Below are 27,652 nucleotides of genomic sequence, written 5' to 3'. Positions count from 1 at the left end.
TTGTATTAAATGCTCTAATTATTTTTCAGGTTAGATAAACATAGAGATACATGTATAGTGTATGTCATTCAGCAGCATTCTAGTTCTGTTACTTGAGATCTTGAAAATGAGAATGATAATATCTCCCACCATAATACCCCTTTACGAGTCCATAGAGCATCTATGGGAAGTTTCTGCTTAATCCAGAAGATTTTTTCTTCGAGTTTCTTTAAAGAAATTCAGATCCGAAATGCTTTCTTGCTGATGTTTCTTTAGTTGGTGATTTCTTGCTATAACCAGGATCTTGCTTACTTGAAGCTTCATGAACTTTTATGGAGCTTAATATCATATTATGAGATCAATAGACACCATTTTATATACTATTCTTTAATCAAATCCCTGTTAGGAGCAGAAACGTTTATACTTATAATCCTCCTATTTGGAACTATGATTGTTGAAAGATTAGCGATAGCTCTTATGTGGTAAAGCTTGGCCTTTTAATTGTCTAATGTTGTCCACATCTTATACATGGTCCAGCTTATGCTTGCACTAACATCGTCCACATCTTTCTTGACTGTCTAACATTGTCCATACCTTATTTTTGATCCAGAGTATGTTGTCACTGAGAAATGAGGCTTCTATAGTTTCGGTGTTGTTCCATTGGAATTGATCACTGAACAACGTCCAATCCAGCCTCTGGAGGAAGGAAGGGATCTGGCCAATTGGGCGAGGAGGTCAATGCAGATTCTAACACCATCTTCTGGGATCTTTGATTGCAGGCTGGATTTGAGTTCAAAGAGCACTGTTGAAGAGATGTCTTTGGTTTTGAAAATTGCACTATTTTGCAATGGTGAATCACCATGGGACATGACCGACTATGAGAGAATTCATAGCAATGTTGATTGAAGCCAGGGGGGATTTCTCATGTATTTCTCCTTCATCTCCAACATTGGAGGCATAAACTTTTCATTATTGCCTCTCAATATCTAATACTAATTTTATGCTGTAAAACACCTGATCTTATTTATTTCTAAGAAACAGAACTGGTCTATTCATCCAAAGGCATATCCCTTGGACCTTCACAAGCGATCAGTTGTAGTTCTTTATCAGATTTTAAACCTAGTTATGTTTACTTTTATGCCATTTTCATGCAGGTGGTGATATAAATAAAATAGTTTATTGATATTTTTACAAGTGTTTCTTGTGAAACACTGTTAGTAGAACAATATGATGGAGACTCTCACTTGTGGTAAGCATTGGAAAAATTACTATTAGCTTTGTACTCAATGAGAATTCATTGTTAACTATAGTTTCCATAGAAATGGTTTGTTTCTCAGAGTTTATGGATAACCTTCTCTATTTTATTGCTGAACGTGTTCCTCTGTAATTTACCCTGAAGAAAAATCTTCATGCCCCTATAGCAGATATTTATTTCAACAGAGTTTATTTTTAAAGAGAATGTTTTAGCAGAATTTTAGTATGTCATTTAATGTACTTTGAGATTTTTTTTTTGTTGAGTGATATAACAACTCAGAAAAATCTTCGATGTCCCGTGAGCTGCAAATTCTGACAGCCATCAACATACAGATTCAATTTTGATGTTGATCTCTAGTATATTTTGTACCATTCTTTCCCATATTGAAGATTATTAACTCAATGTACTTGTGTTCTTAAGATAAGTTGCAATATTACCTTGATTACTTTATTTGAAAGGAATTTACCTTTTGCTTGAGTTTCTTTTATGGTTTGTCATACATACAGCATTTGTAGGTTCCATTCTTCTGGTAAATGTACTAAAGCTTGAAATGGCAAAATGGCATAGGAAAAATTGGAACCTAAAAGGCTAAGACATTGGTCAAAAGCATAAGTTAGATATGTTAGAATACAAACCAACACAATGACATGCTGCAAGTATCAAAGCAAATCCCTTCAAACACTTCTTGCTGAAACTTCAGTATCCGTGGTTAGATGTTCAGAATTCTTCATTCAAAGTTTAACAAAGCACCATTGGCAACACAGAACTACAAATGATATCTCTCAACATGTTATAGAATCTACCATGTTGCATATCCCTAATATAGTATTGTGACAACCTCTTCCCATTTCTCCCTGAACTTTATCCTTATTGTTTTGTATCTTTGAAGTTGAAACCTTTTTAATGATCTGACTCCATCTTCATTGGGGTCATTCAATTCAACTGGTGCATCATACACACAAACAACATGCACATATATGGTCATAAATACATGAATGCATGTGCAGATGAGCATGCGAGCATGCACACGCTAACAATCCCTCTGGACTACCCAGGGAGCTCCATTTGATGCTCCTCTCACCACACCATGCTTAGTGGAATTCAGTTTTCTGCATTTTGGTCGATTTCTTGCATATACCGTAAAATGTCTTGGGCCTCATAAATTCTCTGAAACTAACCAAACTCAGTTCACCTTAACTTGCAGTTCATTGGAAAGAAGATGGAGGGGAGGAGTATGGTGTGATTTTTCATTTGTAATGGTCATCTATTATTTGAGGGATTAAATCCTCTGCTGAGAGTATAGCATATTCTGTTAAAGTAACTTCAACATCATTTACTATTATTGAGTGAGCTTTATGCAAAATTGATGCTGAGCTTATGCAGCAGAACACTGAACTAAGCCATTCCTTCATCTCTACTGATCAAGTAAGTTTTTCTCTTTGGATAAGTTTGCAAGGAAGCAGCTTGCTATTCAAATTGTAATTTTATGAGAGGGTTGCATTTTATACAGAGATAATAAGGGGGGAGTTCTGAAAAAAAATGCAAGTAACATGAAGTACATTTGATCATGACTCAGCATGCGAAAAGTATCTAGCCAGCACCTGTTTGTAGAAGAATTCTATCACCTTTGTGTCATTCAACCTGGACCACCTTTGCAAATATAAGCCCTCTCAGTGACATGTTCTGAGTTATTTATTCCAGCAGAAGCACTTGCAGGGCATTTGAAGTTCTACGAGTTTGCTGCTGCATTCAGTGTCGGAAGCAGGCGGGTGATGAATTACTAAACATTGACGGCTTTCCCTTGCCTTTGCTCTAATAAATAAAGCAAGGCAGGGCAATTGCTGTTCCTATTTATCTAATTGCATCGCACACTTGATAACCCTGACTTGTTTTGCTTCCTTTCTGTATCACTGCATCGAGCTTCTGATGCAATAGAAGATTTTACTGTAAGTGGAGGAATTTGCACCATCTTTTAGGAATTTGACCTCATCAGGTGCTTTAAGTTTGAAGTGCAATAGAAAAGCATCGATATAAGTTATGAAGTTATTGGCCTTGTATGAAATCAAGTTCAAGTTTGCTTCAATACTCTGCAGCCACTAGAATGCATGTGAAAAGATGAACTCTCAGCATAGATATCATGCTGGTCTTGGCAGGGAAGATTAAGAATGGACTGGAGGTATGTTTAAACTTGAAGGCGGCAAATAACAAGACATGCTATGCTAGATAACTAGGCAAGCATTGCTTCCCTACCTGCATGTTGCCTTCTTTCTAGGTTTCAGCAGCCTGGCCGACATGATTGACTTGTTCATGGCTGCTGGTTTTGTTGAGGACCCCCAGAGTCTACTGAAAAGCAGTTTTGCCGCTTGATTAGATCGGCAACCTAATCTTTTGAGAAAATGGTGGTGACCTAATCCGTGTCGTTTTTTTCCACTTCATGATGATATGTCCTTGATCACTGCAGTGCATGCCTGGTGCGTAGGCCTCTAATTTTCTTGATATCTCGAATTGTCTTTCAAAATCAGGTTTCATGGTTTGAGAACATGTTAGTTTGGTGCAAAAGCTGCCAAGGAGAGAGTGTCAGCTTGATTCCTAATGACTCATTGGCAAGAAGAATAAACACTCAAATTTGTGTTGAAGGTCAGACTTGATGGCAAGGTAGAGTTGGATATGCATGCATGGGTTAATCAAGTCTCGTCGTATGAGCAGGCAAATCAGCGAGTGCATTGATTTTTGCAATTATTTAGATTTTATTACAAGAAAAAAGATTACCCTTCAACTTTTTGGTGTGTCCAAAGAGTGGACAAGGACAAACCTTCTGTTCATCCTATTTAAGATTTCAAGTTACTAGAGGTCGCAACAATTTAGACTGAAAAGAGAAAAATAAAGGAAATGGAATCGTCATATCCGGATTAGTCATCTGAATGTAAAATAAGCCATTTTTAAGAGATTAAGGAAAATTTCATGTATATTGTTGCAATTGTTTGTTAGGTAAATAGTCGCGGCTCTCGTTTTCTTGCATTAAGCAACAAATCTTTTACCAGCCTTATATAAGCACTATAACTCTATAAGGTGTTAAAATCCTAGCCATCTCTCCACTTCCATCTATCTAATGGGAATAATCCTGCATTTCAACTTTTCTTCCTTCTTTCTCCATGCATATTATATTGTCAAAAACAAATTGTAACCACCCATATACAATAAACTCCTCTTGGTTATAACATAATGCTAAATCATAAGTAATATAAGATGGGATGAATTATCTATGCTTCAATGAGATACATATTATGCAATTATAAGTGCATTAAAAGAAAGTATATAAATTGTCACATTATAATGCAAGTATCTAAGTCGAACATGCGTATAGCTATCCTATATAATTAAATCAATAGTTTAGATGGTGTCACCCCTAGCCCAAGTGAGAGAAGTAAAGGTTCGATTCAAAGATAGGGTTAGCATCGGCTCCTAATTTCACCTCCCACTTCCCATCGAAGTGGTAGCATAGTGAGAACGGGGCTTTGATTCCACCGGAGTGGCCTAGGTTCAAAATGCGCGGAAGTCGATTAAATGTATGGACCGGATACCTCCTGCTTGGTTTGCCCGGTGGAGTCGCTATCTGGTTTGTCGGATGCTTAGGTGGTACTGGTGTGATGTACTCATACGTGGATTTCCATGAGTAGGGGAGGGTATGAGTAAAATTTGTCTACCCGAGGTTGGGGGTGTCTTCCTCCCCCCTCCCCCATCTTCACTTTTGCCACAGCAAAAAAAAAAAAAAAAAGAAGGAAAGAAAGAAAGCTAAAAAAAAAAAAAATCAAAAAATAGAAAGGCGACCCAATCAGTACATATTTCCAAATTTCTTTCCCTGCATCTGATCTGATATCTCGGGAGGGGTTTTCATTCTCTTTGGAGAAGAAGAGCAGCAGATCAAATGATTGCGACCAAGAGATCGTTGCAATGGATGCTGGGAAGGGCGATTGGGGCGAGGAGCATGTGCGCCCTTCCCCACAAATCCGCCCCCTCCTCTTCCGAGGAACTGATGAGAATGGAACACCAGTATAGCGCTCATAAGTAAGCTATGTTGTTGTACCCCACACCACTCCCCTTCTTAGATCCCAAATTCTTGCGGCCTTGATCTAATGCTTTCCTCACTTAGATCCTCTGTTATTTATGTAGATTTATTATATTTGGTTTTGTTGGATGTCGATGCTACCAGGTCTCTGACTCGGTCGATCTTGGTTTTGTTGGGAAGGAAGAAATGTTTGTCAATGTTTCTGTGTTTTGTTTATGGGTTTATCTATGGTTTTGACAAGTCTGGTTGGTGCATGATGATATGCTGATTGAAATTGGAGGGTTGCCATGGCTTTTAAGAGTTAGTGATGCTGATTTTCAGCTGATGCTAATTTTTGATACGATGAGAATTGGTGCTATTCTTTCTTTGTTGTTTGGTTTTTTGCTCAGTAAACTTGGAATTTTTGGGCTTGGTTTGATCTGCTGCTGTAGTTTGTGGTAGTCGTATAAACCGGTGATGAATCAAGGCTTTGCTCTTGTATACAGCAGTACTAATGTTGGAGCTTCTAATACACTTGATACCTGTTTAGAAGCAACAAAATACTTAGTTGGCTTTTTTCTGATCAACTTCATGCTCTGATATGTTGGCTGTCTCTATAGTGGTCGTCTTCTGCTTGTGCGCTTTTAATAGTCCACGCTGCATTGCAAGTTCTAACTTTTTCTCATGAAAAACCATGAAAATTAGGTTTACATATAAGGACATTGAAACATGTGTAACTATATATTGAAGAGATTGTAGGAGTCTGTTGATGATAGTGCTGATTCTGCTGAAGAACATTTCCACATTTGATACATTTGTGAGGAGAGAGAGACTTGGATGGATGTTGAAGGGTTAGGATAGTGGATTCATGGACTTTATATAACGTACATGGAAGTTGTGGAAAGGAATAGGGATGGCATTGTGTTGGATCTAAGCATTATCTTATATGTCTTTGACACCAAATTTGAATGGTTTCAATATATCTGAAACTAAACTGCAATATTTAGCATCCCTGACCATATATCTTTTTAATTCTCTTTCCATTTCTTTCTATTTCACTTATCTTTTGTAGTAGTATGTCTCTAACTAAACATGTATAAAGAGAGGCAAAGATGATGCGGCTGGCTTCACAACAAAAATGTAAAGTTACCAACTTATCTTGTATTTTAGTTTACTTATATTGTCAAGCTATTTGGTTTGAAAACTTAACATGTGCATAAACCAAATCCAGTGAGTTGTCCATGCTGTTTTCAGGATCCATATCCAACTTGAACATATTACATTGTTGTTGCCTCCATACTACCACACAAAGGAGTTAGCCCCTGTTAATAAGAAATGGCAAAGGACTCATAAGGCCAGCTCTAGGCACATAGGAGAAGACTAAATAGATATAATTTTTTTAAAATTATTTGCTGTTGATGTTATTGATACTTTATTTTGGCTTTTAAAAATTGGCTAAGAATCTGCCTGTGGTTCTTTAATATTAGTCTAGAGGTGCATTTTTCTATTGATATCTTGGTATAGATGGAAGGGTTCCTTGCTAAAGTTCAAATTTTTGCTTGACGACCATTTTGTGGAGTTTCAAGTCATATACTTTAGAAATGGCTTTTCAGTACCTTGTATCAAACCTTGCCTACTTCATTATTCATAATTTCTGGGTATAGAATAACATTCAAGAGTGGCTCCTTGATTGTACAAGTTGTTATGAATAACCAAGTAAATTTATTCCAGGTAGCCTTTTGAATTTATGACTATCCCCCTTCTTGTCCAAAGTTTCCTTGGACCAAATTGCATCAGCCCATGAAGGTCGGCATCATTTAATAACTAGGTATAAATTTCTTTGCTATGGAGATCATACTTTGATTCATAATACTAATGACATGTAGATGGCATCAGGCATGTGGTTTAAGGTTAAAGTAGTGTATTAGGCCAAACAGAGGAATAAGCCAAGTTTTACCTTGTTTTCCGATTCTTTTCATTCATTTCATCTTAAGCACGGTGGCTAGAGTTAAAATTGGAATGAGTTAGAACCAATAAAACCATCCAAAAATAGCCTAAATAAACAAAACTGCACATATTTATCCTACTGACTATGTCCAATTCCATTGAAATGCTTAAATTTTCGCACAACTTTTGGACCTTTGGATAACCAGAATATTTTGTGATCATCTACATCCACATTAATCCATCATTGACCCAATATGCTATGATACTCACTGAAGCCGTAATCTGAAATTTAATGTGATCATGTTGCCATGATGGATAAAATACTGATACAACAAGGTACGCATGCACAAATATGGCAAATCTTCAATTTTCTGGTTGATCCTGAATTTTGATTTGGATTAAACTAGAAAATAATTTTCTATAATTGATGGATTTATTTATTATCTTTAAATGATTCAGATAGGCAGGTTCCAGGAGAAGAACAAGGAAACTGGGTGATTAACTGATTGAGCTATTGCCACCAAAATGCATAAACATTGTCACTTAATGTTATCATGTAAAGAAAATGAAAGCATAATCAGCTTTTTGTGATAGGGTCTTTACCATTAGATGCTATATAGCAATCTCTGAAAATTGCTGAGTTCTGAATTAAATTTGTACTCCTGTTACATAGTTATTAATATTTCTGATTTGTTACCTTAACATCTGTCATTGCTGATTACATTATTATCTTGTAGTTTGCAATCAATATATTGTCCAATTGATCCACTGTTAGCCGTTTTTATATAATTCTTGTCCAACTAAATAATAGAACATTTAGTTAAATGTTACATCTCCTCAATCTGATATTTGGTCCTTGATTGTATCACTGTTTTTCAATTTGTTAAAAAAAGAAACTATGGTCTGGACTAGCTTCAGTGAATCGAGCATGCCTTGTTCACTTTATTAGTGGAATTTTGTTAGTTTTTGATGATTTTCCGAGTCATAATTATGCCTTTAGTACTCATGATATTATCACCCTTGCATTGATTCATTATTGACAACTGTTAAACTTTTACACTGCTCTGAGTCATTCTGTGATTAATCTGCAGTTATCATCCGATTCCTACGGTATTTTCTCAAGGGAGGGGCACTTGTATATGGGACCCTGAAGGCAACAAGTATATTGATTTCCTATCTGCTTACTCTGCAGTCAATCAGGTTTATAGTCTTGCCAAAACCCATTTTATGTGCTTTTGCTAACCAATATTCAAAACTTTAACTCTGTGAACAAATTAATCTTCCTACACGTTGAGCTCAAAATTAATTTTTCAATGAAAACATGGTTGTGTCATGACAATGTTGATTGTTGTTGTGGAATTGGTTTTCATCCTTGGAGATTTGTAAGGTATCAGTTGAGTCAGTTTCTATATTTGCAGCCTATTTGATTTCTATTTCAGAAACTCATTTGTTTTTCCCCCTTTTTTGGCTTTGCTTTTTAGGGACATTGTCATCCAAAAGTCACGAAAGCCTTGATTGAACAGGCTGAAAGGCTTACTCTTAGCTCTAGGGCCTTCTACAATGATAAGCTTCCAATCTTTGCAGAGTACCTCACACGCATGTTTGGATATGAAATGATGCTGCCAATGAATACTGGAGCTGAAGGTGTGGAAACTGCTCTGAAGTTGGCACGTAAATGGGGTTATGAGAAGAAAAAAATACCCAAGGATGAGGTAATGCAATCGAACAAACTATGGAGTTTAGCTTTTCCCAAGTCTGTGTTTTAGTTGTAGGGCATTCTTACAACCTACATCTCATGTCAGAGTGTTGATAACTTGATATCATTATTGTTATCTCTAAATTTCATAATTTCTCATTTCCATATTAAATTCCTGTGTTTTGCCACCCTTGGATCTGAAAGTTCTCATGTCAGAGTGTTGATAACTAGATATCATTATTAAACTTTCAGATCCAAGGGTGGCAAAAATACAGGAATTCAATATGGAAATGAGAAATTATGAAAATTAGAGATAATTATTCTATCAAGTTGGGTCACAGATGCCACACGATATGGATATACCAATAGGGCAAACCTTGAAAACTAGGACATAATACATCTTGAATATGCCAACTTATATATATATATAGAGATATAGATATAGATATAGATATGTGTGTGTAATATATACATATGCATACATACATACATACACAAGTACGTATACTTATGTAAAAAAGAATTCATAAGATGTAGTAGGCTATCAAAATAACATAGTCCATACTTTATATGACATCATCAACTTTTACTAGCTCATCAATTAGTCATCATTCAAATTTACAGACCCCAATCCATACTTATATTTTAATATTTAACATCATAAACTACAAATTTGGCCATTCATCATTAGAAGGTTAATATTAAAAAGAACTTCCCTCATTCTTGGAGGTATTAGGGAAGTATTTCAAGTGTATATGAGATGTATCTTGAGTGTTTCTTTAATTTTGAAAATGGAATACTTTACACAAGTATTTGTAATAACCCATGACCTTACCTAAAAAGCTAGCTGAAAGATATTATTTAGCTTCTTTGGCCTCGTAAAAGTACCCAACATCTCTGCAGCATGCAATTGATGTGGGACTAGCATACACCAGCACATGCTCTTACATAGTCCTCACGTTTAAGCCCTTGTGTCTTCTCACTAGGTGAAGGGTCCAAATCTAATCACAGACTCCACGATCAACTCATGGTCTGTCCTAAAAGGACCTGTATTGTAGTGTCCCTTAGTTCATATGGGCTATGGGCTAGGTTCACTCTAATACCATTTGTAACGACCTAGAACCCTACCCGAAAAGCTAGTTACTTGGCCCTATATAAGTACTCAGGATCTCCCCAGCACGCAATCGATGTAGGACAAATATAGGCTAGCAAGGGCTCTCACAATATTAGACATATATCCGGAAGTACCTAACGAGTATAAATATCTATGGTCATATATTTGAAGTATCCGTGCTTTCTTGCAATTAACAAAATGAAAATGTATAAAGATGTATCAGAATGACATGCTTACATCTTATTAATTTTGAAGTTGATGAGGAAGATATCTCAATAGAGCTAGCAACGAGATGGAGAGATTAAAATTTTTTTTAATGGGACATGGCAAAGATGGAGAGTTATCTTAACTAATGTAGCCACGTAGGCCTTTATTTATCTCGACTTGTTTACGATTTTCTTAGATCTGAAATTTATGGTTCTATTTTCAAGTTACAGCTTGATTTTTCTGATGATATTTTCATGCACATTTAAGAGTAACTATATAATTAAACTGAGTGGATGATCTCTATGTTTGTCTTGTACTATTTCTTGTGTTGCTTTCAGACTTTTATTTTTACCACAAGTATTGGATTGAATAACTTATATAAGACATTGCCAAGAATAGGGATGGCAAGAGATTAGGTTCATGTCATGTTGGACATAGGTATTGTGAGTAAACTTTCAACCTTAACCTAAGCCCAACTCATTTATTAAACAGGTCAGAAATGAAAAATCCAAAAGACGACCTAATTTTTTAATAGATAAGATGACCCAGTATATATAACCCATTTGAGAAGCTAGTGCCTGGTGTCTCCAAAGTGACGCAGTTAACCTATTTATCCTATAAGGGTACCCGATTTGACATGATTCACCTAGTGTAGACACGGTCACTCTGTTGGCTAATACCGACCCTTTCTTTTAGGAAAGGCCATCCAAGAGGGGATTAGGGGACTTGGTGGGTGCCTACTTATTCATAGATAAGGAAAAGAATATTATTTAAAAAAAACAAACCTCGACAAATCCATCTGACTAATGGACAAAAGAAAACATGACAAATAGGGGTGAAAGTAGGTCAGATATATTCTGATCACATCTGTTTCTAAATCTGGTTCAGTTTGGATGTGGATAACAATCCTAGTATCCGATTGAGAGAAGAGAAAAGGGAAAAGGGGAAGAGAGTAATGGGAAGAGGAGTGAGGATCAACTAGGGTTTCATATCTCTCATAGAGGGAAAAGGGAAGAAAGATTCCAAAAGTTTTTCTCATTTGGATGACTGAACTAAGTCCTTATTCTTACCAGAATTCTAAAAAAAAACAAATGTAGTAAAATGGGTAAAAAAAGGTTTCTAGTTAGAGCTTGGTTTTAAATGGGTCAATAGGTCAAATAGATAAATCGGTTGGTTTCAAGTTATTAATGGGTCAGTTTCAAGTCATGTTGACCCAACCTGATTATTAAACAGAGTGATCCAAGTCAAATGTCTCTTGGTTTAGTAAACAAGTTAGCTATCTAACCTGTTTATAACCTAAAACTGATTATCCGACCTAATTCTGCTAACCTCGTATTTGGTTGGAGCAATGTTCACCATCTTGATACCAGACCCCATACAGATAACATCTTGGTATAGTATCGATATGCCCTGTACGAGGGTCGGTTCGGCGTATTGACATTTGGTACACTTTTCATGCCACATACCAATTCAGTATCAGTGCAATACAGTATATCTTGATACTAACCAGTATAATGGACCATGTTGGAGGTTACCCCTAGTCAAAAGCTATCATATGCTTCCTAATTTGTCTAGGCCTACAGAGTCAATTAAACTTCTTGATTTTTCTTAATCTTTTTGGCACTCATATTACCATCTATCTGGTCTTTTTCTCTAGCAAAGGGTACCATGATTCCTTACTATCAATTTGTAATTGATAAATTAACTGCTTCGTGCATAATATTGACTAGTAATTTAAATGGCTGAGGAGGTCTTTTGGAAATTATAATGTTCCACCCTTGTAGAACTTACATTCATGGCCTAGATCTCAATCTACTTTTTACTTATTAATAAAAAGTGTCTAGATCATGGATTACTGCTACCCTGAACCATCTGGTATAGGGTCTACCACACCGTACCAAATTGGAACTAGTATGAAGATCATATTCAGGTCTATATAGGCCCTGCACCAATACGTATCAAGGCATACAAGATAAAAAGTAAGAAAAATAGCTCGAGAGCTGTCTTGATACAAGATTCTTTCCATATCGTACCAATCCATACCATACCAAAATGGTAATGCAACGATACGGTACCCAGTATCGAGATTGTGGACCTTGGTCTAGACTATGAGTAAAGCAACCTTTGTAGGATAATCTAGTCTATTCAATTCATTCTAGAACACATGTTGAAGTTTATTCATTATGTAATATATATATATATATATATATATGCAATGACATGTATGATTTCTCTAGAACATAAAATTAATAGTTTGGTAATAAGTACATTCCCTAGATATTCACTGCTTCTTATCACGCAAAGTGTGCATGGAAAATCCTTTGTGCTGAGCATGTTTGAGAAGATATACTTGAGCAAAATTTCTTGTGAGCTCCACTTAGTTAAAAGCAATAGCCTTTCCAGCAACTATGTTGATTTCATTCATTAAAAACAGCTGGCTGACAAAAAGCGGATAACTTTGCAGGCTATCATTGTGTCTTGTTGTGGATGCTTTCATGGTCGGACCTTGGGTGTAATATCTATGAGCTGTGACAATGACGCTACTCGTGGTTTCGGTCCCTTGGTTCCAGGTCATCTCAAAGTTGATTTTGGTGATGCTGATGCCCTTGAGAAAATCTTTAAAGGTCTGTACGTTGGATACCCACATGACAATCCAACAGCAAGTATTTTAGTTCAGTAATTCTTGTATTTACCATATTCTTTATACATGATTCCACAAAATTATTTAAATTTCAGACCATGGCGATCGAGTATGCGGATTTTTATTTGAACCCATTCAAGGAGAGGCAGGAGTAAGTATGCTTGAGAAGTTGTTGCATTTTGTTTCAGTTCACACCTCATCTATGATGTATCAAAAACTTGTTGAATGATGAGAAACTTATTGGTGTCAGTAGGGCTTGCTTGGAGAACAAAGTTTTTGTGCTTGTCTTTAATTTTTTTTTAAAACAATTAAAGAGAGGTTAATGTTTCAACTTTTTTCTCAAAAAATAATTGTGAAGATGTAATGGATAACTCCATATTCTTAAAGTATTCAGTTCATCCCACAGTCCCTTCACAACTCCATTATGTACTAGATGTATGAACATACACAGGCTCTGACTCTGTCTTGTGTTCAAACTTTGGTTTTGTGAGATGAACTCAAGCTTGTTTCATGGGATCAGTGGTGTAAAGGAGCCTTAACTGTTGCAATTTGCAAGTCAGTAGCAAAACGGCATATACCTTTCTGTACATCAAAGCCATATGCTTGATGTGAGTAGATAAGATGGCAAGTTGGATAATATTAGGAAATCTAGGGTGCAAAGGTTTGGTGGCTAGTTGTGTAGGTGCATGGTTGGGTACTCTCTAGTTGGTTAACTCAGGGGTGCATATTATCTAACTTATAGTAGATGTGGCCTAATGCCTTCGATGTTAACAATTAAAGGTGGATGCAGAAAACATCTTTTACTAACCAGTGATTCTTGCATGAACCTCTGGATCCTGTGTAAGGTCATAAGAAGTATTGAGAGAGATTTCTTGGTGATCTATTATGCAAGACATTTGGGATGGTCAACTATAGTAGAGCTACTACTGCACCGGGGGTTGTGCCAATAAACCAAGTGTCATAAAGTAGGAACTAGAAGATTTTATTATTATTTGGACTACAACGTCAGTGAGTTTGAGTTAGCATCTATTATTGAAGAGGTGGTGGGTGGTTGAACTTTCAATCTTTTGTAGTACTCATTTTTAGTTCCTAGGAGATTTAGTATGGGAGTGTACATAGCAAACTAATGGATCTAGTGAGTTTGGGGGCCATGATGCTTGCAACTCATGTATGCAGGAGATGGAATAACAATTTAGCAAGATGTCTTTTTCACAAACCAAAATCCTGTTGTTATTTTCTTGAAAATTCACCATCATTATTTTTTATTGAATAAATGATTTTTCTTTAGATTATCTCTTCATTTTATCATTGATGCTGTCTAAGCGGTACGATCCCTTATCCACATGTGTATCAAGAGCAGTGCAATGAAATTGAAGGCACAAGTGAAAGCAAAATTAAATGATGTGAAAGAAATAATTAAAAAAGAGGCATTTTAGGGTTTCAAGAAAAATCAAAGGATAGCTAATGGGTTGTTGCCTGGAGCTGCCTGACATTGCTTCTCTTCCTGTTGAACCTTTGAGGGTGCAACTTTGGTCTTAATAGGGCCTCAAGTGGAGCTGCCGACATTGTACCAAGCTTCTCCTCTTGACTCTGCAGTGTTGTGTCATGGGTTTCTCACACAACATCAGGCCATGCAAAAAAAATGAGAACTCAAAGCAATATATTATTAATTGATGCCAAGAAATGGGAGTGTGCATAGGTATTTATTAATGTTCTGGGGCTGTTACTTTAATAGGAATCTGTGGGACCTCAAGAACATTTAGAACTAGACAATAAAGCAAAAGGAAACTGGAGACAAATTTGCAAATCTGAGGTATATGGCTGTTATGTGCTTATTATGATGGGAATCTGGTTGCCAAAAGGATTGGATGACTAAAGCTACCCATCAGTTTAGTCATACTTTTTGCGACTTTGGTGCCGGCCAATATTTGGTTGATGTCAGACCATGGACACTGGAAGGATACTTGTCAGAATGTTCTGAGGGCATAATGAATACCATCCATACTGGCACGGGTGGCGTAGCGACCCTCGGTACGTAAAAAAAATTTTAATACCGTACTGTACCGATACTATTCTAGTGTGGCATCAGTACGGGGTCCAATACCGGTACGGCGAACCTTAACTGTGATATGGGAGCTATGGGGGCATAGCAGTTATGTATCCGTATAATATGCCTTTGTAGGTTCTCTTGATTTGCTGATATAGGGCAGTACATCATGGTACATACCATCATAGAGGGTTGTATTTATCGTAGAACGATCAGTTTTTCAAATCTTGGTTCCTATAGGTCTTTATTTGGCCAGGACAATTCTGCCTTTCATGGTGCCAATTTCCAGATCTTACTTTTCTGTTTCCGTTATTTTACTATTTTTGTCTAATCAACTTAATCCTTTCAGATCTCTTTGATGAATTTGATTAACTTCCACATATCATACTGGATTTTGGATTCTAAAAATGTTTCATGACTAGCTATTAAATCACTTAGTTTTCATGTTCTGAGGTTGCCAGTATACTTGACCCAAGATATTTCTTTCCCAGCTTATGCACCTTTTTTTTAGCTTTCCCAGATTTGTTGATATTCTAGTTTTCCTTCTGGGAACTTGTAAGAAACTTTCTCCTTTTTGTGCTAATGTATGAGAAGTTTCAAATCTCTTGTAGTTAACCTCATGGATACTACTGCAAGCCACTTCCTACGAAATAAGTGGACACTTTGTACTCATGTAGGTTGAATTCATCGTTAAAAGGATGATGGTTCCTTTTGAGCTTTCGAGTGTCAATTCGGACTGTCATAAATTGCAACAGCACATGGATGTCTTTGTTTGCATTTCACAACAGATCTTTGTTAATATTTAGGAAGCATTGTTTCTAGCCAAGGCTTTTCTTTTGTTTCTCTTTCATGATTATTGATGTCATGCATTATTCGACCATTTCTCTATCAACTTTTTGTGCACCTCTCCCAGGTTATAATACCACCAGGTGGTTATTTGAAAGCTGTCAGAGAACTATGCTCTAGACACAACATTCTGATGATTGCTGATGAAATTCAAACTGGCATAGCCCGCACTGGAAAGATGCTGGCATGTGATTGGGAAGATGTTCGACCTGATGTTGTGGTAGGTTCTTGTCTGTAGTTTATGATCACCTATCTATACTCCAAGGCTGAAAATTCATTGTAGTGATACAAACACATGAAAATGCATTGAAGCATGGGTTCTTTGTTTCTGTTTATGTTAGAAAACACCTGTCAGTGTTCAGATATAAATACATACCTCTTTTCTATCTCAGGAGTACCTGTAGTTATCTTGTCACATTGCATCGGTTCTTAACATCAGTTATTCATGTATAACCAGATCCTTGGAAAAGCTTTAGGTGCTGGAGTAATACCTGTTAGTGCAGTTCTTGCTGACAAAGATGTCATGCTATGTATCAGGCCAGGAGAGCATGGAAGGTAAACACTCTTATAGTTCTTACCTATTTCCACGAGTTCCACCGTATCCATTCTCCACCCCTCTTCCAACTTAATCCTGATGGTGAGTTATGGATTGTCTAATCCTCAAGGGAAAAACAATGGAATAATGAAATTCTAGTAAATGAACTGAATGTTGCCATCACACTTACTGCAACAGTTTCCAGAATTGTCCTTCATCTCTTGGACAATCAACTCATCTACCTAAAAAAGATACTTTACATCATTATGGGGTTAATTTATTATTAAACATTGCTAGAGCTTATATTACTCATATTAAAATTTTGGCAGCACATTTGGAGGGAATCCTTTGGCTAGTGCAGTGGCAATTGCTGCACTTGAAGTAATCAAAGATGAAGGACTAGTTGAGAGGTACTGTATTTGTTTAAATGAGTCTTTGCATTGTGCATTTTTGTGACGCGTCTTAATTATGAATAGTCTTATTTACAGAACATTGTCATTTTAAGGAAAGAACAAAGTATTCAGTATTAATTCTTCTATGCTTCTGAAAAGATATTCTTGTTTTGATTGTCAGTTATATTATCTAAGATATACTTAATCTTTTTAGTGTCTCTGGGAAAAGCAAGAACCCGGAAAAGTGCAGTTCAGATTTTCTCTCTACCCAACATTATATAATGATCTGATGCATGCTTCTTCCCCTTCCTTTACTATGTATGTTGTGACTTCTTAAACTGTGTTCAGGATGCCAGCTAATGAGATGCATCGGTAATCTTGTTTGTCTGCTTTCTTTTGATAAATAATTCTTGCATTGAATTTTTTCCTCATAAAGTATCTACATGTTACATTAAGTTTGTTAAGAAGTTTATAGAACAGTTCATCCAAAATGGGCAGAGACAGGTGCATACCCATTTCAGCATGTGCTGCGTTGGATGACCGTTAATCCAAAACATGTAGTCTGGCTAATTTTATGTTGGAGATAGTTTCCTTTTCTGAGGGAAAGAGGGGGAAGAGCCACCTGGTGGATTTACCCAGGTCCAAAACACTTGGGGGACACACCTCCTAAGTTTTGAACCCAGAACATCCTCCATTCAGCAGAAGGTGTGACTGCTTGAGTAGTGCGCAATTCATCTCTTCAAGGTGAACTTTCAATCCAAAAATAAAATTAAAAATGGAAAATAGTTCTTGTAGATTCATTAGTTAACTTTAGATTCATAAATCATATCAAGAGACACATCAAATCCCAATTTAGATGTTGGAATCCGTGTGAATGTTCACAAAAGCCTTTTTTACAGAGTGTCACTCATGAACCAGGCTCGATGTTGAGTTGGGTGGGAAGGATAAACTTTTTTTGTAACCTGTAGCCACATGCATTCACAGTTCTCACTGTACCTTGAAGAAATGTTCATCCCACATGATACAGACAATGAATTCCATGTACATTGTGCAAAATGTTGTGAAAAGGAATCCAGAAAGTTGAGGGGAATCAGCAAGTACTTATGCTAGTTTACTCACAAAATCGAGAGAGATGTCAAAAACAAATGCATAAGAAGGTGGAAGTCAAATGAGTCTGAAAGGTTCTCTAATACTGTGTTAGGAACAACATTTTTGGGCATCTTGCCTTGAACTCAAGCGAAAAGCAGACCTTGAAGGGACAAATTTTGTGAAACTATATATTTGGAATTATGCAGTCCCTTAGAGAACAATTTTTAATATAATAGAAGGGGGCATCCGGTGAAGAGGGTTCAAGAGAAAAGGTCAGAAAGGATATAGGAGGAAAAAGAGAAGGAAGAGCCTCATGGACTGCCAATTAGATCAGTAGTTGACCAAAATATCCTCTATAGTTGTCGATAGATAGGGATGGGAGGGTCGGGGGGGGGGGGGGGGGGGGGGGGTGTATCGTCATTTTAAGTACACCAAGTTATAACACTAGCAGTGCCTCTACATTTGCTTATGCTGAATACCAAAAACTTTTCTGTAGGTTATTTAGTTCTAATATATGAACTCCAGAACTCCTTCTATACTGATAGATTTGACTATATATAGTGAATCACCATATTTCCTCTGCATAATTAATCTTATTATGAATTTTCTTATGAATCATGCAAAAAATTCTGCATACTCTAGAACTTGTAAAATCTTGGAACTACTAATACAACTTGTCGAATGAGGCTTTTCTTACCTAGTCTATATTGTGGTTTTATAAAATGTTGGGAAGATCTTGTTTTATTAATACTACAATTTTGTTATACAACAGTAAAATTTTCATTGACAAGCTTGAGTGAAATTCAACATATCAATTGTTTTTCCTTTTATTTCTCATTATAGTGAGCATAAATTTGGAAAAGAAATTGTAACTGAATCCGATCTCTCTGCAGGGCTGCCAAGATGGGCCAGGAATTCAGGGATCAGTTAAAGAAGGTTCAACACCAGTTCCCCAAAATAATTAAAGAGGTCCGGGGAAGAGGGTTGCTCAATGCAATAGACCTGAACAACAAAGCTCTGTCTCCTGTTTCTGCTTATGATTTATGCATTAAGTTAAAGGAGAGGGGCATTCTTGCTAAGCCAACACATGACACTATAATTCGTTTAGCTCCTCCACTCTCCATAAGGTAGGCAACTGTCAAAGCTTCTATCTTCATTTAGGAGTTCCATAAGGTTTTTAAGTACCAAAATATGGTTAATGAACAGCTGATTTTTTTCAAACAAATGGGTAGCAGCTTTATGACATCTTCCTTCTATTTTTCCCCCTCCTGTCAGCTATGGCTCACTTGATGATTTCTACATTTCAGATGCTGTTTGTTTCTTTTATATCTATTGAAGCTCTTTGAATCTGTGGCCATGTTTTAACTGACGAATTCCCCCACATTCTAAATATGCTTAATCTTGAATATCATTTTGCCGAATGTGATAGAAGAATCGACTAATGAACCCTTTCAGTTGCCGACATGTGTGAGTGATCCATCTTTGTTTAGTGAGAAAACGGAGAAGCAAACTAGCAACACCATTGTGAATACATGCTATCAACTTACATTTGGTCTAATATCATAGATTGATTTTTCACGGAGGAGCATATCCAACTGCTAACTATTATTACCGATAAGTGATTCCCCCTGAAATTTTGCATTTTCTTAGGCATGTCAATCTGGTGTGCCTGTTTGTTGTATGCGGAGTGACACACACTATATTTGTCTTCAGGCAAGGATTCAAACCCATGAGTTCATTATATGCTGTATTATTTGTTGGTCTCTAGTAGATCATGACCCTGTTTGGAGAACATATTTTCCTCCTGTGCTCTTTCTGTTAGATTCATTGGTATCTGCCTTTTTTCTTCTCTTTTCCTTTATGCCCCTTATCTTTATAAAAAAAGAAATCACTACTTAGTTGACAGTTGACAGTGGTGCTGAACTTTATGAGGTTTTTTGGTCCAATTTCTAGCGCTGTCCAGTTGTATGATGAAAAAGAGATCATGCTAAATGTATAAATGCAGTGCTTGTTGATGACAAGAATCATCTCTGTTCTGTAAGGCTGAGTTACTCCTACATTCAGAAATTCGGCATTTTATTTCTCTTTCATCTATCTTTGATCTTTTTTCCCCAGTTTGGAGGAGCTCAGTGAAGCATCAAAGGCTTTGAATGATGTATTCGAGATTGATTTGCCAAAGATGCAGAAGCAGAAGCCTAAACTAGAAAGCCCAGTGGTTGAGCAAGCATGCGACAGATGTGGGCGGCGAATGTACGACACCACCGATATGGAAAACTAGCTTCGTTTTTCACAGAGAGAGAGAGATGGATGAGTGAAATATTACATTCTATTGCAGTTCTCACCTTACCTGTGCTGAAAAATAGTTGAATAATACAATGATGGTTCCACCATTTTCATCATCCCATTTGCTTGTAGAAGTTCATCCCTTGTAATTGCAATCTATTATTATACTCCACCTCTTTTATGTTAGTCAAGTTGAGAATTTTTCTTGAGCCTCGTCGGAGAGGTCCCTCTTTTTTTTTTTTTTTGCTTCATTTTAAAAAAAGTATCATCTTGATATTATAGAGTTACGGGCCTCTCTTTGTCAACTGAAAACAATGTGATCATGGACAACATTAACAACTCACCTGCCATTTCGAACTTGGCCTACAGGCCTTGGTTTTTATATTGCTGCATTTGTTCTCTAGGAAAGGACTTGTCACCAGATCTATATTCTGATAGTCTCTGATTGATGAGTACGAGAAAATTGCCTCCTCACTCATCAACAATATAATATAGTTAGGTATCCTAGTGATCTCATGATGGCATCTATTATTGTATCTTTAAGTTCCACTTGAGCCAATTGAATGGATTTCCAGACTCTTTTTGTCTTGTTTTCTCCCAATGTCCAAGCCTGCGAATCGATGAATCAGCTTCTGCTCCTCAATCAAATGTTGCAAAAGGACCGTTAACCCAATGGTCTTGCTTTATTAAGGTTTGCTCAATCCATTAAATAGTATATTACCCATTAGTGCCGATGCATGCCATCTTTTCTCCAACCATCTTTTTTTCTTTCTTCTTTCATATGGCTTTCGAGCAATCTCTTCCTTCCTCTTTTCTAAACCATGTGCTTGAGTGGCTATAATATTTATAACTATAATAACTAATTGCTATTACTGTAGCGTATAAATTTACATATAATGGTATGATTTCTCTAAAGAAGCTAGGTTACTTGCATTGATGACCCTGATGGATAATCAAAAAATATAACTTGCACAATAATTCACTATCAAAAGTAATATAGCTAATCTATGTCTAGTCCTTTTGCAGGACCAACAACTGAAAAAAAAATGGCAATGGAAAGGAAAGAGACATGTTAGACAGTCCAAAAGATACCTAAAAGATCATTTAGCAGCCATTGAAAGAGGAAAGATGAATGGACTTGCTTACAACAACATCTAAACTACTTGCCTTGTCCAGAAGGGACCCACTTTGTTTGATGTGATGCAGATGGAGCCCATGAAGGAATAGGAGTCCTGGGGGCAATTGAGTGCATTTGAAGGACGCTGCAGTAGGCAAGTAGGCATTCCTTGTCACTGATAATGAACCAGGTGCCTTAAGGTTTACACTTTAATATATATATATATATATATATATATATATATATATATATAGAGAGAGAGAGAGAGAGAGAGAGAGAGAGAGAGAGAGAGAGAGAGAGATTTTTAGAATATTTTGCAGGAAAATAGAGTTGGTTGTTATAAGTTTGATATATTTTTTCCTCTTTGCAAGAATGGAGATTCTTTTTACCATAAAACATGGATGCCCTTGGCTTCTACCTATCATACCCACTCCAGCCATGCTTGTACAGTCCATCGCAAGAATGTTGTAAGTTTTGAAAATTTATAGAAAAAATTTACTCCTATTAGGGAAAAAAAATTGTAAAAGGATGCTTAGGCTCCATATTAAAGAAAAAAAATAGCAAAAAATTGAGGAAAAATACATGAAGGTACAGCTGGTTTTCATAATATTGATAATATTTGATAGTATAAGTTTGCTCCTATTAAAAAAAAAAGATAAATTTACAAATAGATGCTTGAGATTCACCTTAAAGAAAAATAAAAATAACAAAAAGTTTATGCTATATTAGAATTTTTGCTGAAAGTTTTTAATTACTGAAAACCACATCATCACGCCGCATCATTACCTATGCCTTATATCATCATAAGAAATGAACTGGCTAGTAAATAGGGTTAAACAAACCCTCCGAGCTACTTCATCCAGTCCCTCTGCATGATCTCGTTGCCACCCTCCCTTCCTTAGCAAGGGAGGCTGGGAGCCTCGATGGTGGTGAAAATCGAAGCAACCTAGCCAACAGTGAAGATTGAAGCAGGCTAGAGCCTAAATCTATTACTTTTTTTCATTATTTGTAACAGACTTACTTACGTAGGTGAAATTTTTCTATTCCGTACATATCTATTTCGGCAATCCCTCCATCCAGCTAGACTACATCTCCTCACTCTCCCTCCATGTAATCTCTCTCTATTCCCTCCTCGTGGGGAAGGGCCCCGGTGGGCGGCCGTCGTAGATGGCGCCGCCGTGGTCTTCTGGAGCTGTGGGACGTGGACCGCATCGAACTCCACCACTAGCGTCTCGTCGACCAAACAAGATGGGAGGTGAGGAACTGCTTTCCTAACTCCGGTCGATAAATAATCTTGGTTGAGAGTGGAGACCTGGAGAATTACGTTGGTGGCTGGAGTAGCTACATTGGTAGGGAATCATTGGTTCGATCTTTAATGCAATAATTTCTCCATCATTATCTATGTACCACATCATTAAAAAAAATTCTAACTTTATGCATCAATACGCTAACATTGGTGCCAGCAAGAAAAAGCACCTCAAGTGGGCATGACACGCAATTTTACGGCACTAGAAATTAGCAGGAATCCACTGAAAGAACTACATTAAATGACATATAAAAATTTAGAAACCTAATTCATAAATTTTAAATTATATAACTTATTTAAAAATATTTTAAAAGCTACAACGACCAAAAACATAGTTGTCAATAAAAAAAAACAAAAAAGCTTATCGATCCCTCCCTATGTATCTTTCTTCCGCATTGTGGCCTTTACACTAAAAAAAATAATAATAATAAGTGGGGTTGAGGGCAGACCATCTGCTTTACATTCTAATATTATTGGAGGAGTGTGTTGTTTTTCTGGCTATACATGTCTATCGAAAGAGTAATAGAGCTGAAAATTGGGTTGACTTTTTTACGACTCACCACTTCGGTGGACGAGTTTTGTATCTGTTTCTTACCTTCTTTGAGGTATATTGTCTAGCAGAACTTTCGTAGCAGTGCTTATTTAAGGTTAATGTGACTCGCTCATATATCAATATATATATATATATATATATATATATAATAAAAAATTTAAAAATGGCCGGCAAAGTCCGATCAAATAAATGAAAAAAATTAATAAAAAAATAATAAAGCAACGAAGAAGGAGAAGGGAGGTTTTCTTTCGCTTCCCGCTGCCCATCGCTCTCTCAAGCCCGCCAGGTACTCCCAATTCAATTTCTTTTCCTTTTTTTATTTTAAATAGCATAAATAAATATTAAAAAAATAATTAAATAACTAAATTAGGTTGGCTGCCCCCTCTTTGTCTCTCATCTTCTTCGTCGCCACCGCATTAAGCCATGGCTCAATCTCGTCCCCCCCTCCACTTCCGTCTCGCTCCCAAATTCCCCAATCCCTTCCTCATCTTTTCCGCACTTCTTTGGAGTTAGGGTTTCTCCTCCCCCTCCAGAAAAAAGAAGAAAAAAGCCGGATTCCATCCTTGGTTCCACGGAAGGGATTCTACGCTCTTCTCCTCTGCTTGTTTTGATATTTATTGGTATTTAACGAAGTATTGGGATCCGATGGCGTCGTTCGCCGGCCGGGGAGAGTTGGATCTGGAGGGGTCGAGGCCGTGGCGCGGCGATCGGGCGGAGGAAGAGGGGGCGGAGGGGATCGACTACTTCGACCGGTTGCCGGACTCGTTGCTCCTCGACGTCTTCAACCGGATCGGGGATGTTAAGGCCCTTGGCCGGTGCTGCGTCGTCTCCCACCGCTTCCACTCCCTTGTCCCTCTCGTCGACTACGTTGTCGTCCACGTCGACTGCGTCATCTCCGACGACCCTGCCCCGTCCTCCTCCTCCACCACCGCCGCCGGATGCGGGGGCGGAGGCGCCGGGCCGGACAAGGGTCGGGGCGTCTTCTCTCATCTCACCCGCCTCGTCTTTGGCAGCCTCGTCAAGCCCCTCCAGGCCCTCGGCCAAATCCTCGCCCCCGCCGCCTCCGCTGCTTCCCGAAGATCCTCGGTCTCCTCTTCGTCGTCTTCTTCGTCTTCCTCCTCCTCCTCTGAGGTCTCCCACCACTCCCCGACCGAGGTCCTAAAGAACTTCAAGGAGATCCGCCGCCTCCGGATAGAGCTCCCCTCCGGCGAGATCCGTGTCGAAGACGGTGTCTTCCTCAAGTGGAAGGCCGACTTCGGCTCCACCCTCGACAACTGCGTCATCCTTTGCGCCTCCTCTGTCCTCTCCTCCTCCTCGCTCCTCTCCCCTAAATCTTCCAACCCTGACCCTAACCCTAGCTTCCAGGATGCCTGCGGTGGAGATGACAGCGGGAACATCCCGGAGTCCTTCTACACCAATGGAAGACTGAAGCTTAGGGTCGTGTGGACCATCAGCTCCCTCATCGCCGCCTCCGCCCGCCATTACCTCCTCCAGCCGATCATCGCCAACCACGAGACGCTGGAGAGCTTGGATCTCACAGACGCTGATGGACAGGGGGTGTTAACCCTGAGCAAGGGGCAGCTGCAGGAGCTGCGGGTGAAGCCGGTCTCGGCGTCGGGGATGTCGCAGAGGACGCTCGTGCCGGCCCTCAGCATGCGGCTCTGGTACGCCCCCCACCTGGAACTGCCTGGTGGGGTGGTCCTCGAGGGAGCAACACTGGTGGCCATTCGGCCGAGCGAGACACCTGGAGGCGGTGGTGGTGGTATTGGGTCCTCTGATGGATGCTGGGTCTTGAATGCCTTTGAAGAGCCATACAGGACCGCAGCTAAGTTGCTCGTGAAGAGGAGAAGTTACTGCCTGGAGATGAATTCCTTCTGATCTCAGAACAAGCTGCCCAGAAAATCCATCCCCCAAAGGTGAATTTTAACTTTTGTTTGATGATTCTGTTTCCAGCTTAAGAATTTTTCTTTTTTGATTAGCTGGGGATAAAACATTAGCTTGTGGAGATGCAAAGTTTCCTTCTTTATGTTATATAGCAACAGTTTGTAGGTTAGCGAGCACTCTATGATACCGTGGAATTTTAAATGGTTGTCTCATTTGTTCCCCTGTGATGAGCAGAAGATTGGATGAAGGCGAAGGAGACTGGGATGTGGAATTGTATGCGGAATCTGTTTGGGGTTGATTGTTTATTTCCATATGCTGAAGGCCTGGTAGTATGTGATCCCTTCTGAGGTCATCGGGTTGAAATTTAATTTATATGTTGCATATTACTAAATTTGTTGCTTTTAGTTGTGTTTCTTCTTGTTTTTTTTTGTTTTTTTGTTTTTTTTTGGTTTGCAGAGTGCGGGGGGAGAGGGGGCGGGGACTGCTGACATTAGGTTTTATAGGTCTTACTTGTGCAGGAAAAGAAATCTTAGGCTTTACTGACTTCTTGCATTCCTTGAAATGCATGTAATTCTTCACAGAATCACAGTTTCGTAATTGAGGATCATCCGGACTAAACTGTGTTATCAAAAAGTTTGGCATAAAAAGGAAATTGGTGCATATATTTTAGCCCTATTTGAGTGGAATATCGGAATGTTTTGTGTCTTCCAGAAGCACATAAATAGTGAGTTATATAAGTTATAATTTATTCAACTTCCAAATTTCGCTATAGACTGCATATAATTAAATGGATGGGGATGATACTTAGAGCTTGTTTGGATTTTTCCTATAAGATTGGGCTGGAAATCTTGCAGGATTGTAGATTGGGGAGCCCCTTAGAGCATGGCTTTGTCAACCAAACACATTTCGGCCTAAATCTTGTAGAAAGAAAAAAAAACCTCCATGGGTCCTTTTTTCCTTCTTACAGCCCAAAGGCTGGGATTTGGGCAGGCCCTTCAAAGATACAAGCTAGATGGGCGGACAGGCCTGATTCCTGCAGGATTTTCAGCTCGGGCCTATAGGAATATCCAAACAAGCTCCTAAAAGACTATAATCCTTCTACCTAAGTGCTACTATAATTTATCATCCTTAGTTTACCTTTACCCATCATAAATTCTTGCACTACTATGTTTCCTTCTTAAAATATGTTAAATGGTCTTCATAAAACAATGGTTAATTTTCTCTATATGAAGATTTGGTTGTATCAGTGTTCTTTGGAATTTCTTTTCAATGACCTCAGCGAAGTGTTGAACACAGCACCATGAGGGTCTTTTTCATCAACACTTAATGAAGCTACCAGGTAACCTGCTGCTAAATTTCTCCATGGTTGTACCATATATCTACCATCAACTTCCCCCTTCATCAAGGTTGGAACTTGGAAGGGGTAGCCTAAGTCGAATTGCCTATGCCCCTCATCTACCTAGAAATAGAAGTTGAAACTTTCGTACCATTTGTTGATATTCTGTCTTATTATCTTCTTCAATGAATTGCCAAATTTGGATATTCTAATTTCTTGCTGAGGAATGATATTCACTCTGGTTATTAACTATTTTTCTACTAGTTTCTGATTTTGGTCAATGTATGGTGAATGCATTTTTTGATGTTATTTGTTTTTTAAATAAAAAATCATAGCGTGCAAGAATTTCAATTTTATTACTGTGTTCTATTCTTTTTCTGGCTGATATATTTAGGGTTCATAAACAAATTTTCCTGTTAAGTATGAGTAACTTACCCATTTTATCATTTGAATTTTCAGGGTTTTAGATGTTCTAGAGAGAAGAGGCAGATGAAGGATTCAGATCTGTTTGTAACCAACTCCTCCACGGCACGATAACTCACATTTTTCTGCTGCAATGATGATGAGCTGCAACATCACCTTCATGAGCTGACAAGTAGCATGCTCCTGTTTTTTTGGGCCCCCCTCTTTAAGAATATATAGGGGCAGTTAGAGCAAGCTCTATGCCCAACCCCGCCGATCCTTACAATGTCAATATGGTACCTTCTGGGTATGGTCTTTAGTGAACATATGTGTTGTATTTGGTGCATTAGCATAATTGCACTGATCAATCTATCAGTTATTCTGCTGTTGAACTTGGATCGAGTTGTAATTTTTCATAATTGTCTGTGTTCTTGTAACCTCATGTACAAGCAGTCTGAATTTTCGGTTTGTGACCGCCACACAGAACTAACACATGACCTATTAATTCGCAAGATGGTAGTTGTCTGTTCGCTTTGATATCTTAGCAGCATTATGTTGCTTTATAAACCAGCAAATAGATTTGTGGGTGTAGAACTGAAGTGTTACATTCCTGCTGGCTGTGATTCTTTTTAATGCTTCTGGATGGAATTACTTGGACAAGTCGACGTATGAGAAACTTAAGATTTAGAAGAGTACTCCAGATGCTATGGAAGGATCTCCTGGTGGTGGTTCTTTTTCCTTTTCTGGTGGCGGCTTTTCTTTCTTTTAAGAAATCGGTGGCATCATGTTAGCACTTGAGATTCTATTTTGGAGTGCCATTGGGCGTAGGGGTCTCCCTCCCTGTCAAAGAAAGAAGCTTCAGACCAAGTCGATGTGTCAAGGTACCTACCCTAAAACATTTAATAGAAGTATGCTTTCTGGTCATAGTTTGCATGCGAGGCATCCAATAAAATGGCTGGTATTAAGCATGTGCTTGGT

At 38.0% G+C, this 27,652-nt stretch overlaps 2 protein-coding genes across 7 annotated transcripts; both read left to right on the top strand.

Moving 5' to 3' along the window:
* The first annotated feature begins 4,932 nt into the window (after positions 1-4,932).
* On the top strand, positions 4,933-20,248 carry DELTA-OAT (ornithine-delta-aminotransferase). 2 transcript variants are annotated; one of them, XM_039114547.3, is made up of 10 exons: positions 4,933-5,299; positions 8,318-8,426; positions 8,708-8,938; positions 12,708-12,867; positions 12,980-13,035; positions 15,845-15,997; positions 16,235-16,332; positions 16,642-16,722; positions 18,687-18,920; positions 19,909-20,248. In XM_039114547.3, the coding sequence occupies exons 1-10, from the start codon at positions 5,160-5,162 to the stop codon at positions 20,069-20,071; spliced, it is 1,425 nt and encodes a 474-aa protein (XP_038970475.3). In that variant the 5' UTR covers positions 4,933-5,159; the 3' UTR covers positions 20,072-20,248. The 2 variants fall into 2 exon arrangements, with proteins under 2 accessions (XP_038970475.3, XP_088572428.2); XM_088716302.2 differs by lacking the exon at positions 8,708-8,938 and having other exon boundaries at positions 4,941-5,299.
* A 3,079-nt stretch (positions 20,249-23,327) lies between these two features.
* On the top strand, positions 23,328-27,268 carry LOC103703693 (F-box protein At5g46170-like). 5 transcript variants are annotated; one of them, XR_603472.6, is made up of 3 exons: positions 23,404-24,968; positions 25,171-25,262; positions 26,732-27,268. XR_603472.6 is itself a non-coding variant. In XM_008786636.6 (2 exons), the coding sequence occupies exon 1, from the start codon at positions 23,698-23,700 to the stop codon at positions 24,928-24,930; it is 1,233 nt and encodes a 410-aa protein (XP_008784858.4). In that variant the 5' UTR covers positions 23,328-23,697; the 3' UTR covers positions 24,931-24,968; positions 26,732-27,268. The 5 variants fall into 5 exon arrangements, 1 of the variants encoding a protein (XP_008784858.4); XR_603471.6 differs by having other exon boundaries at positions 23,441-24,968; positions 25,171-25,265; XR_001879229.5 differs by having other exon boundaries at positions 23,441-24,968; positions 25,171-25,284.
* The last annotated feature ends 384 nt before the right edge of the window (positions 27,269-27,652 follow it).

This window comes from Phoenix dactylifera, chromosome 1 (assembly GCF_051530095.1).
Source record: "Phoenix dactylifera cultivar Ajwa chromosome 1, Ajwa_hap1_PhDact_Kaust_v1.1, whole genome shotgun sequence".
NCBI classification, from domain to species: domain Eukaryota; kingdom Viridiplantae; phylum Streptophyta; class Magnoliopsida; order Arecales; family Arecaceae; genus Phoenix; species Phoenix dactylifera.
Note: the sequence above shows the minus strand (reverse complement) of the source record. Positions and strands in the feature narration are given on the sequence as shown.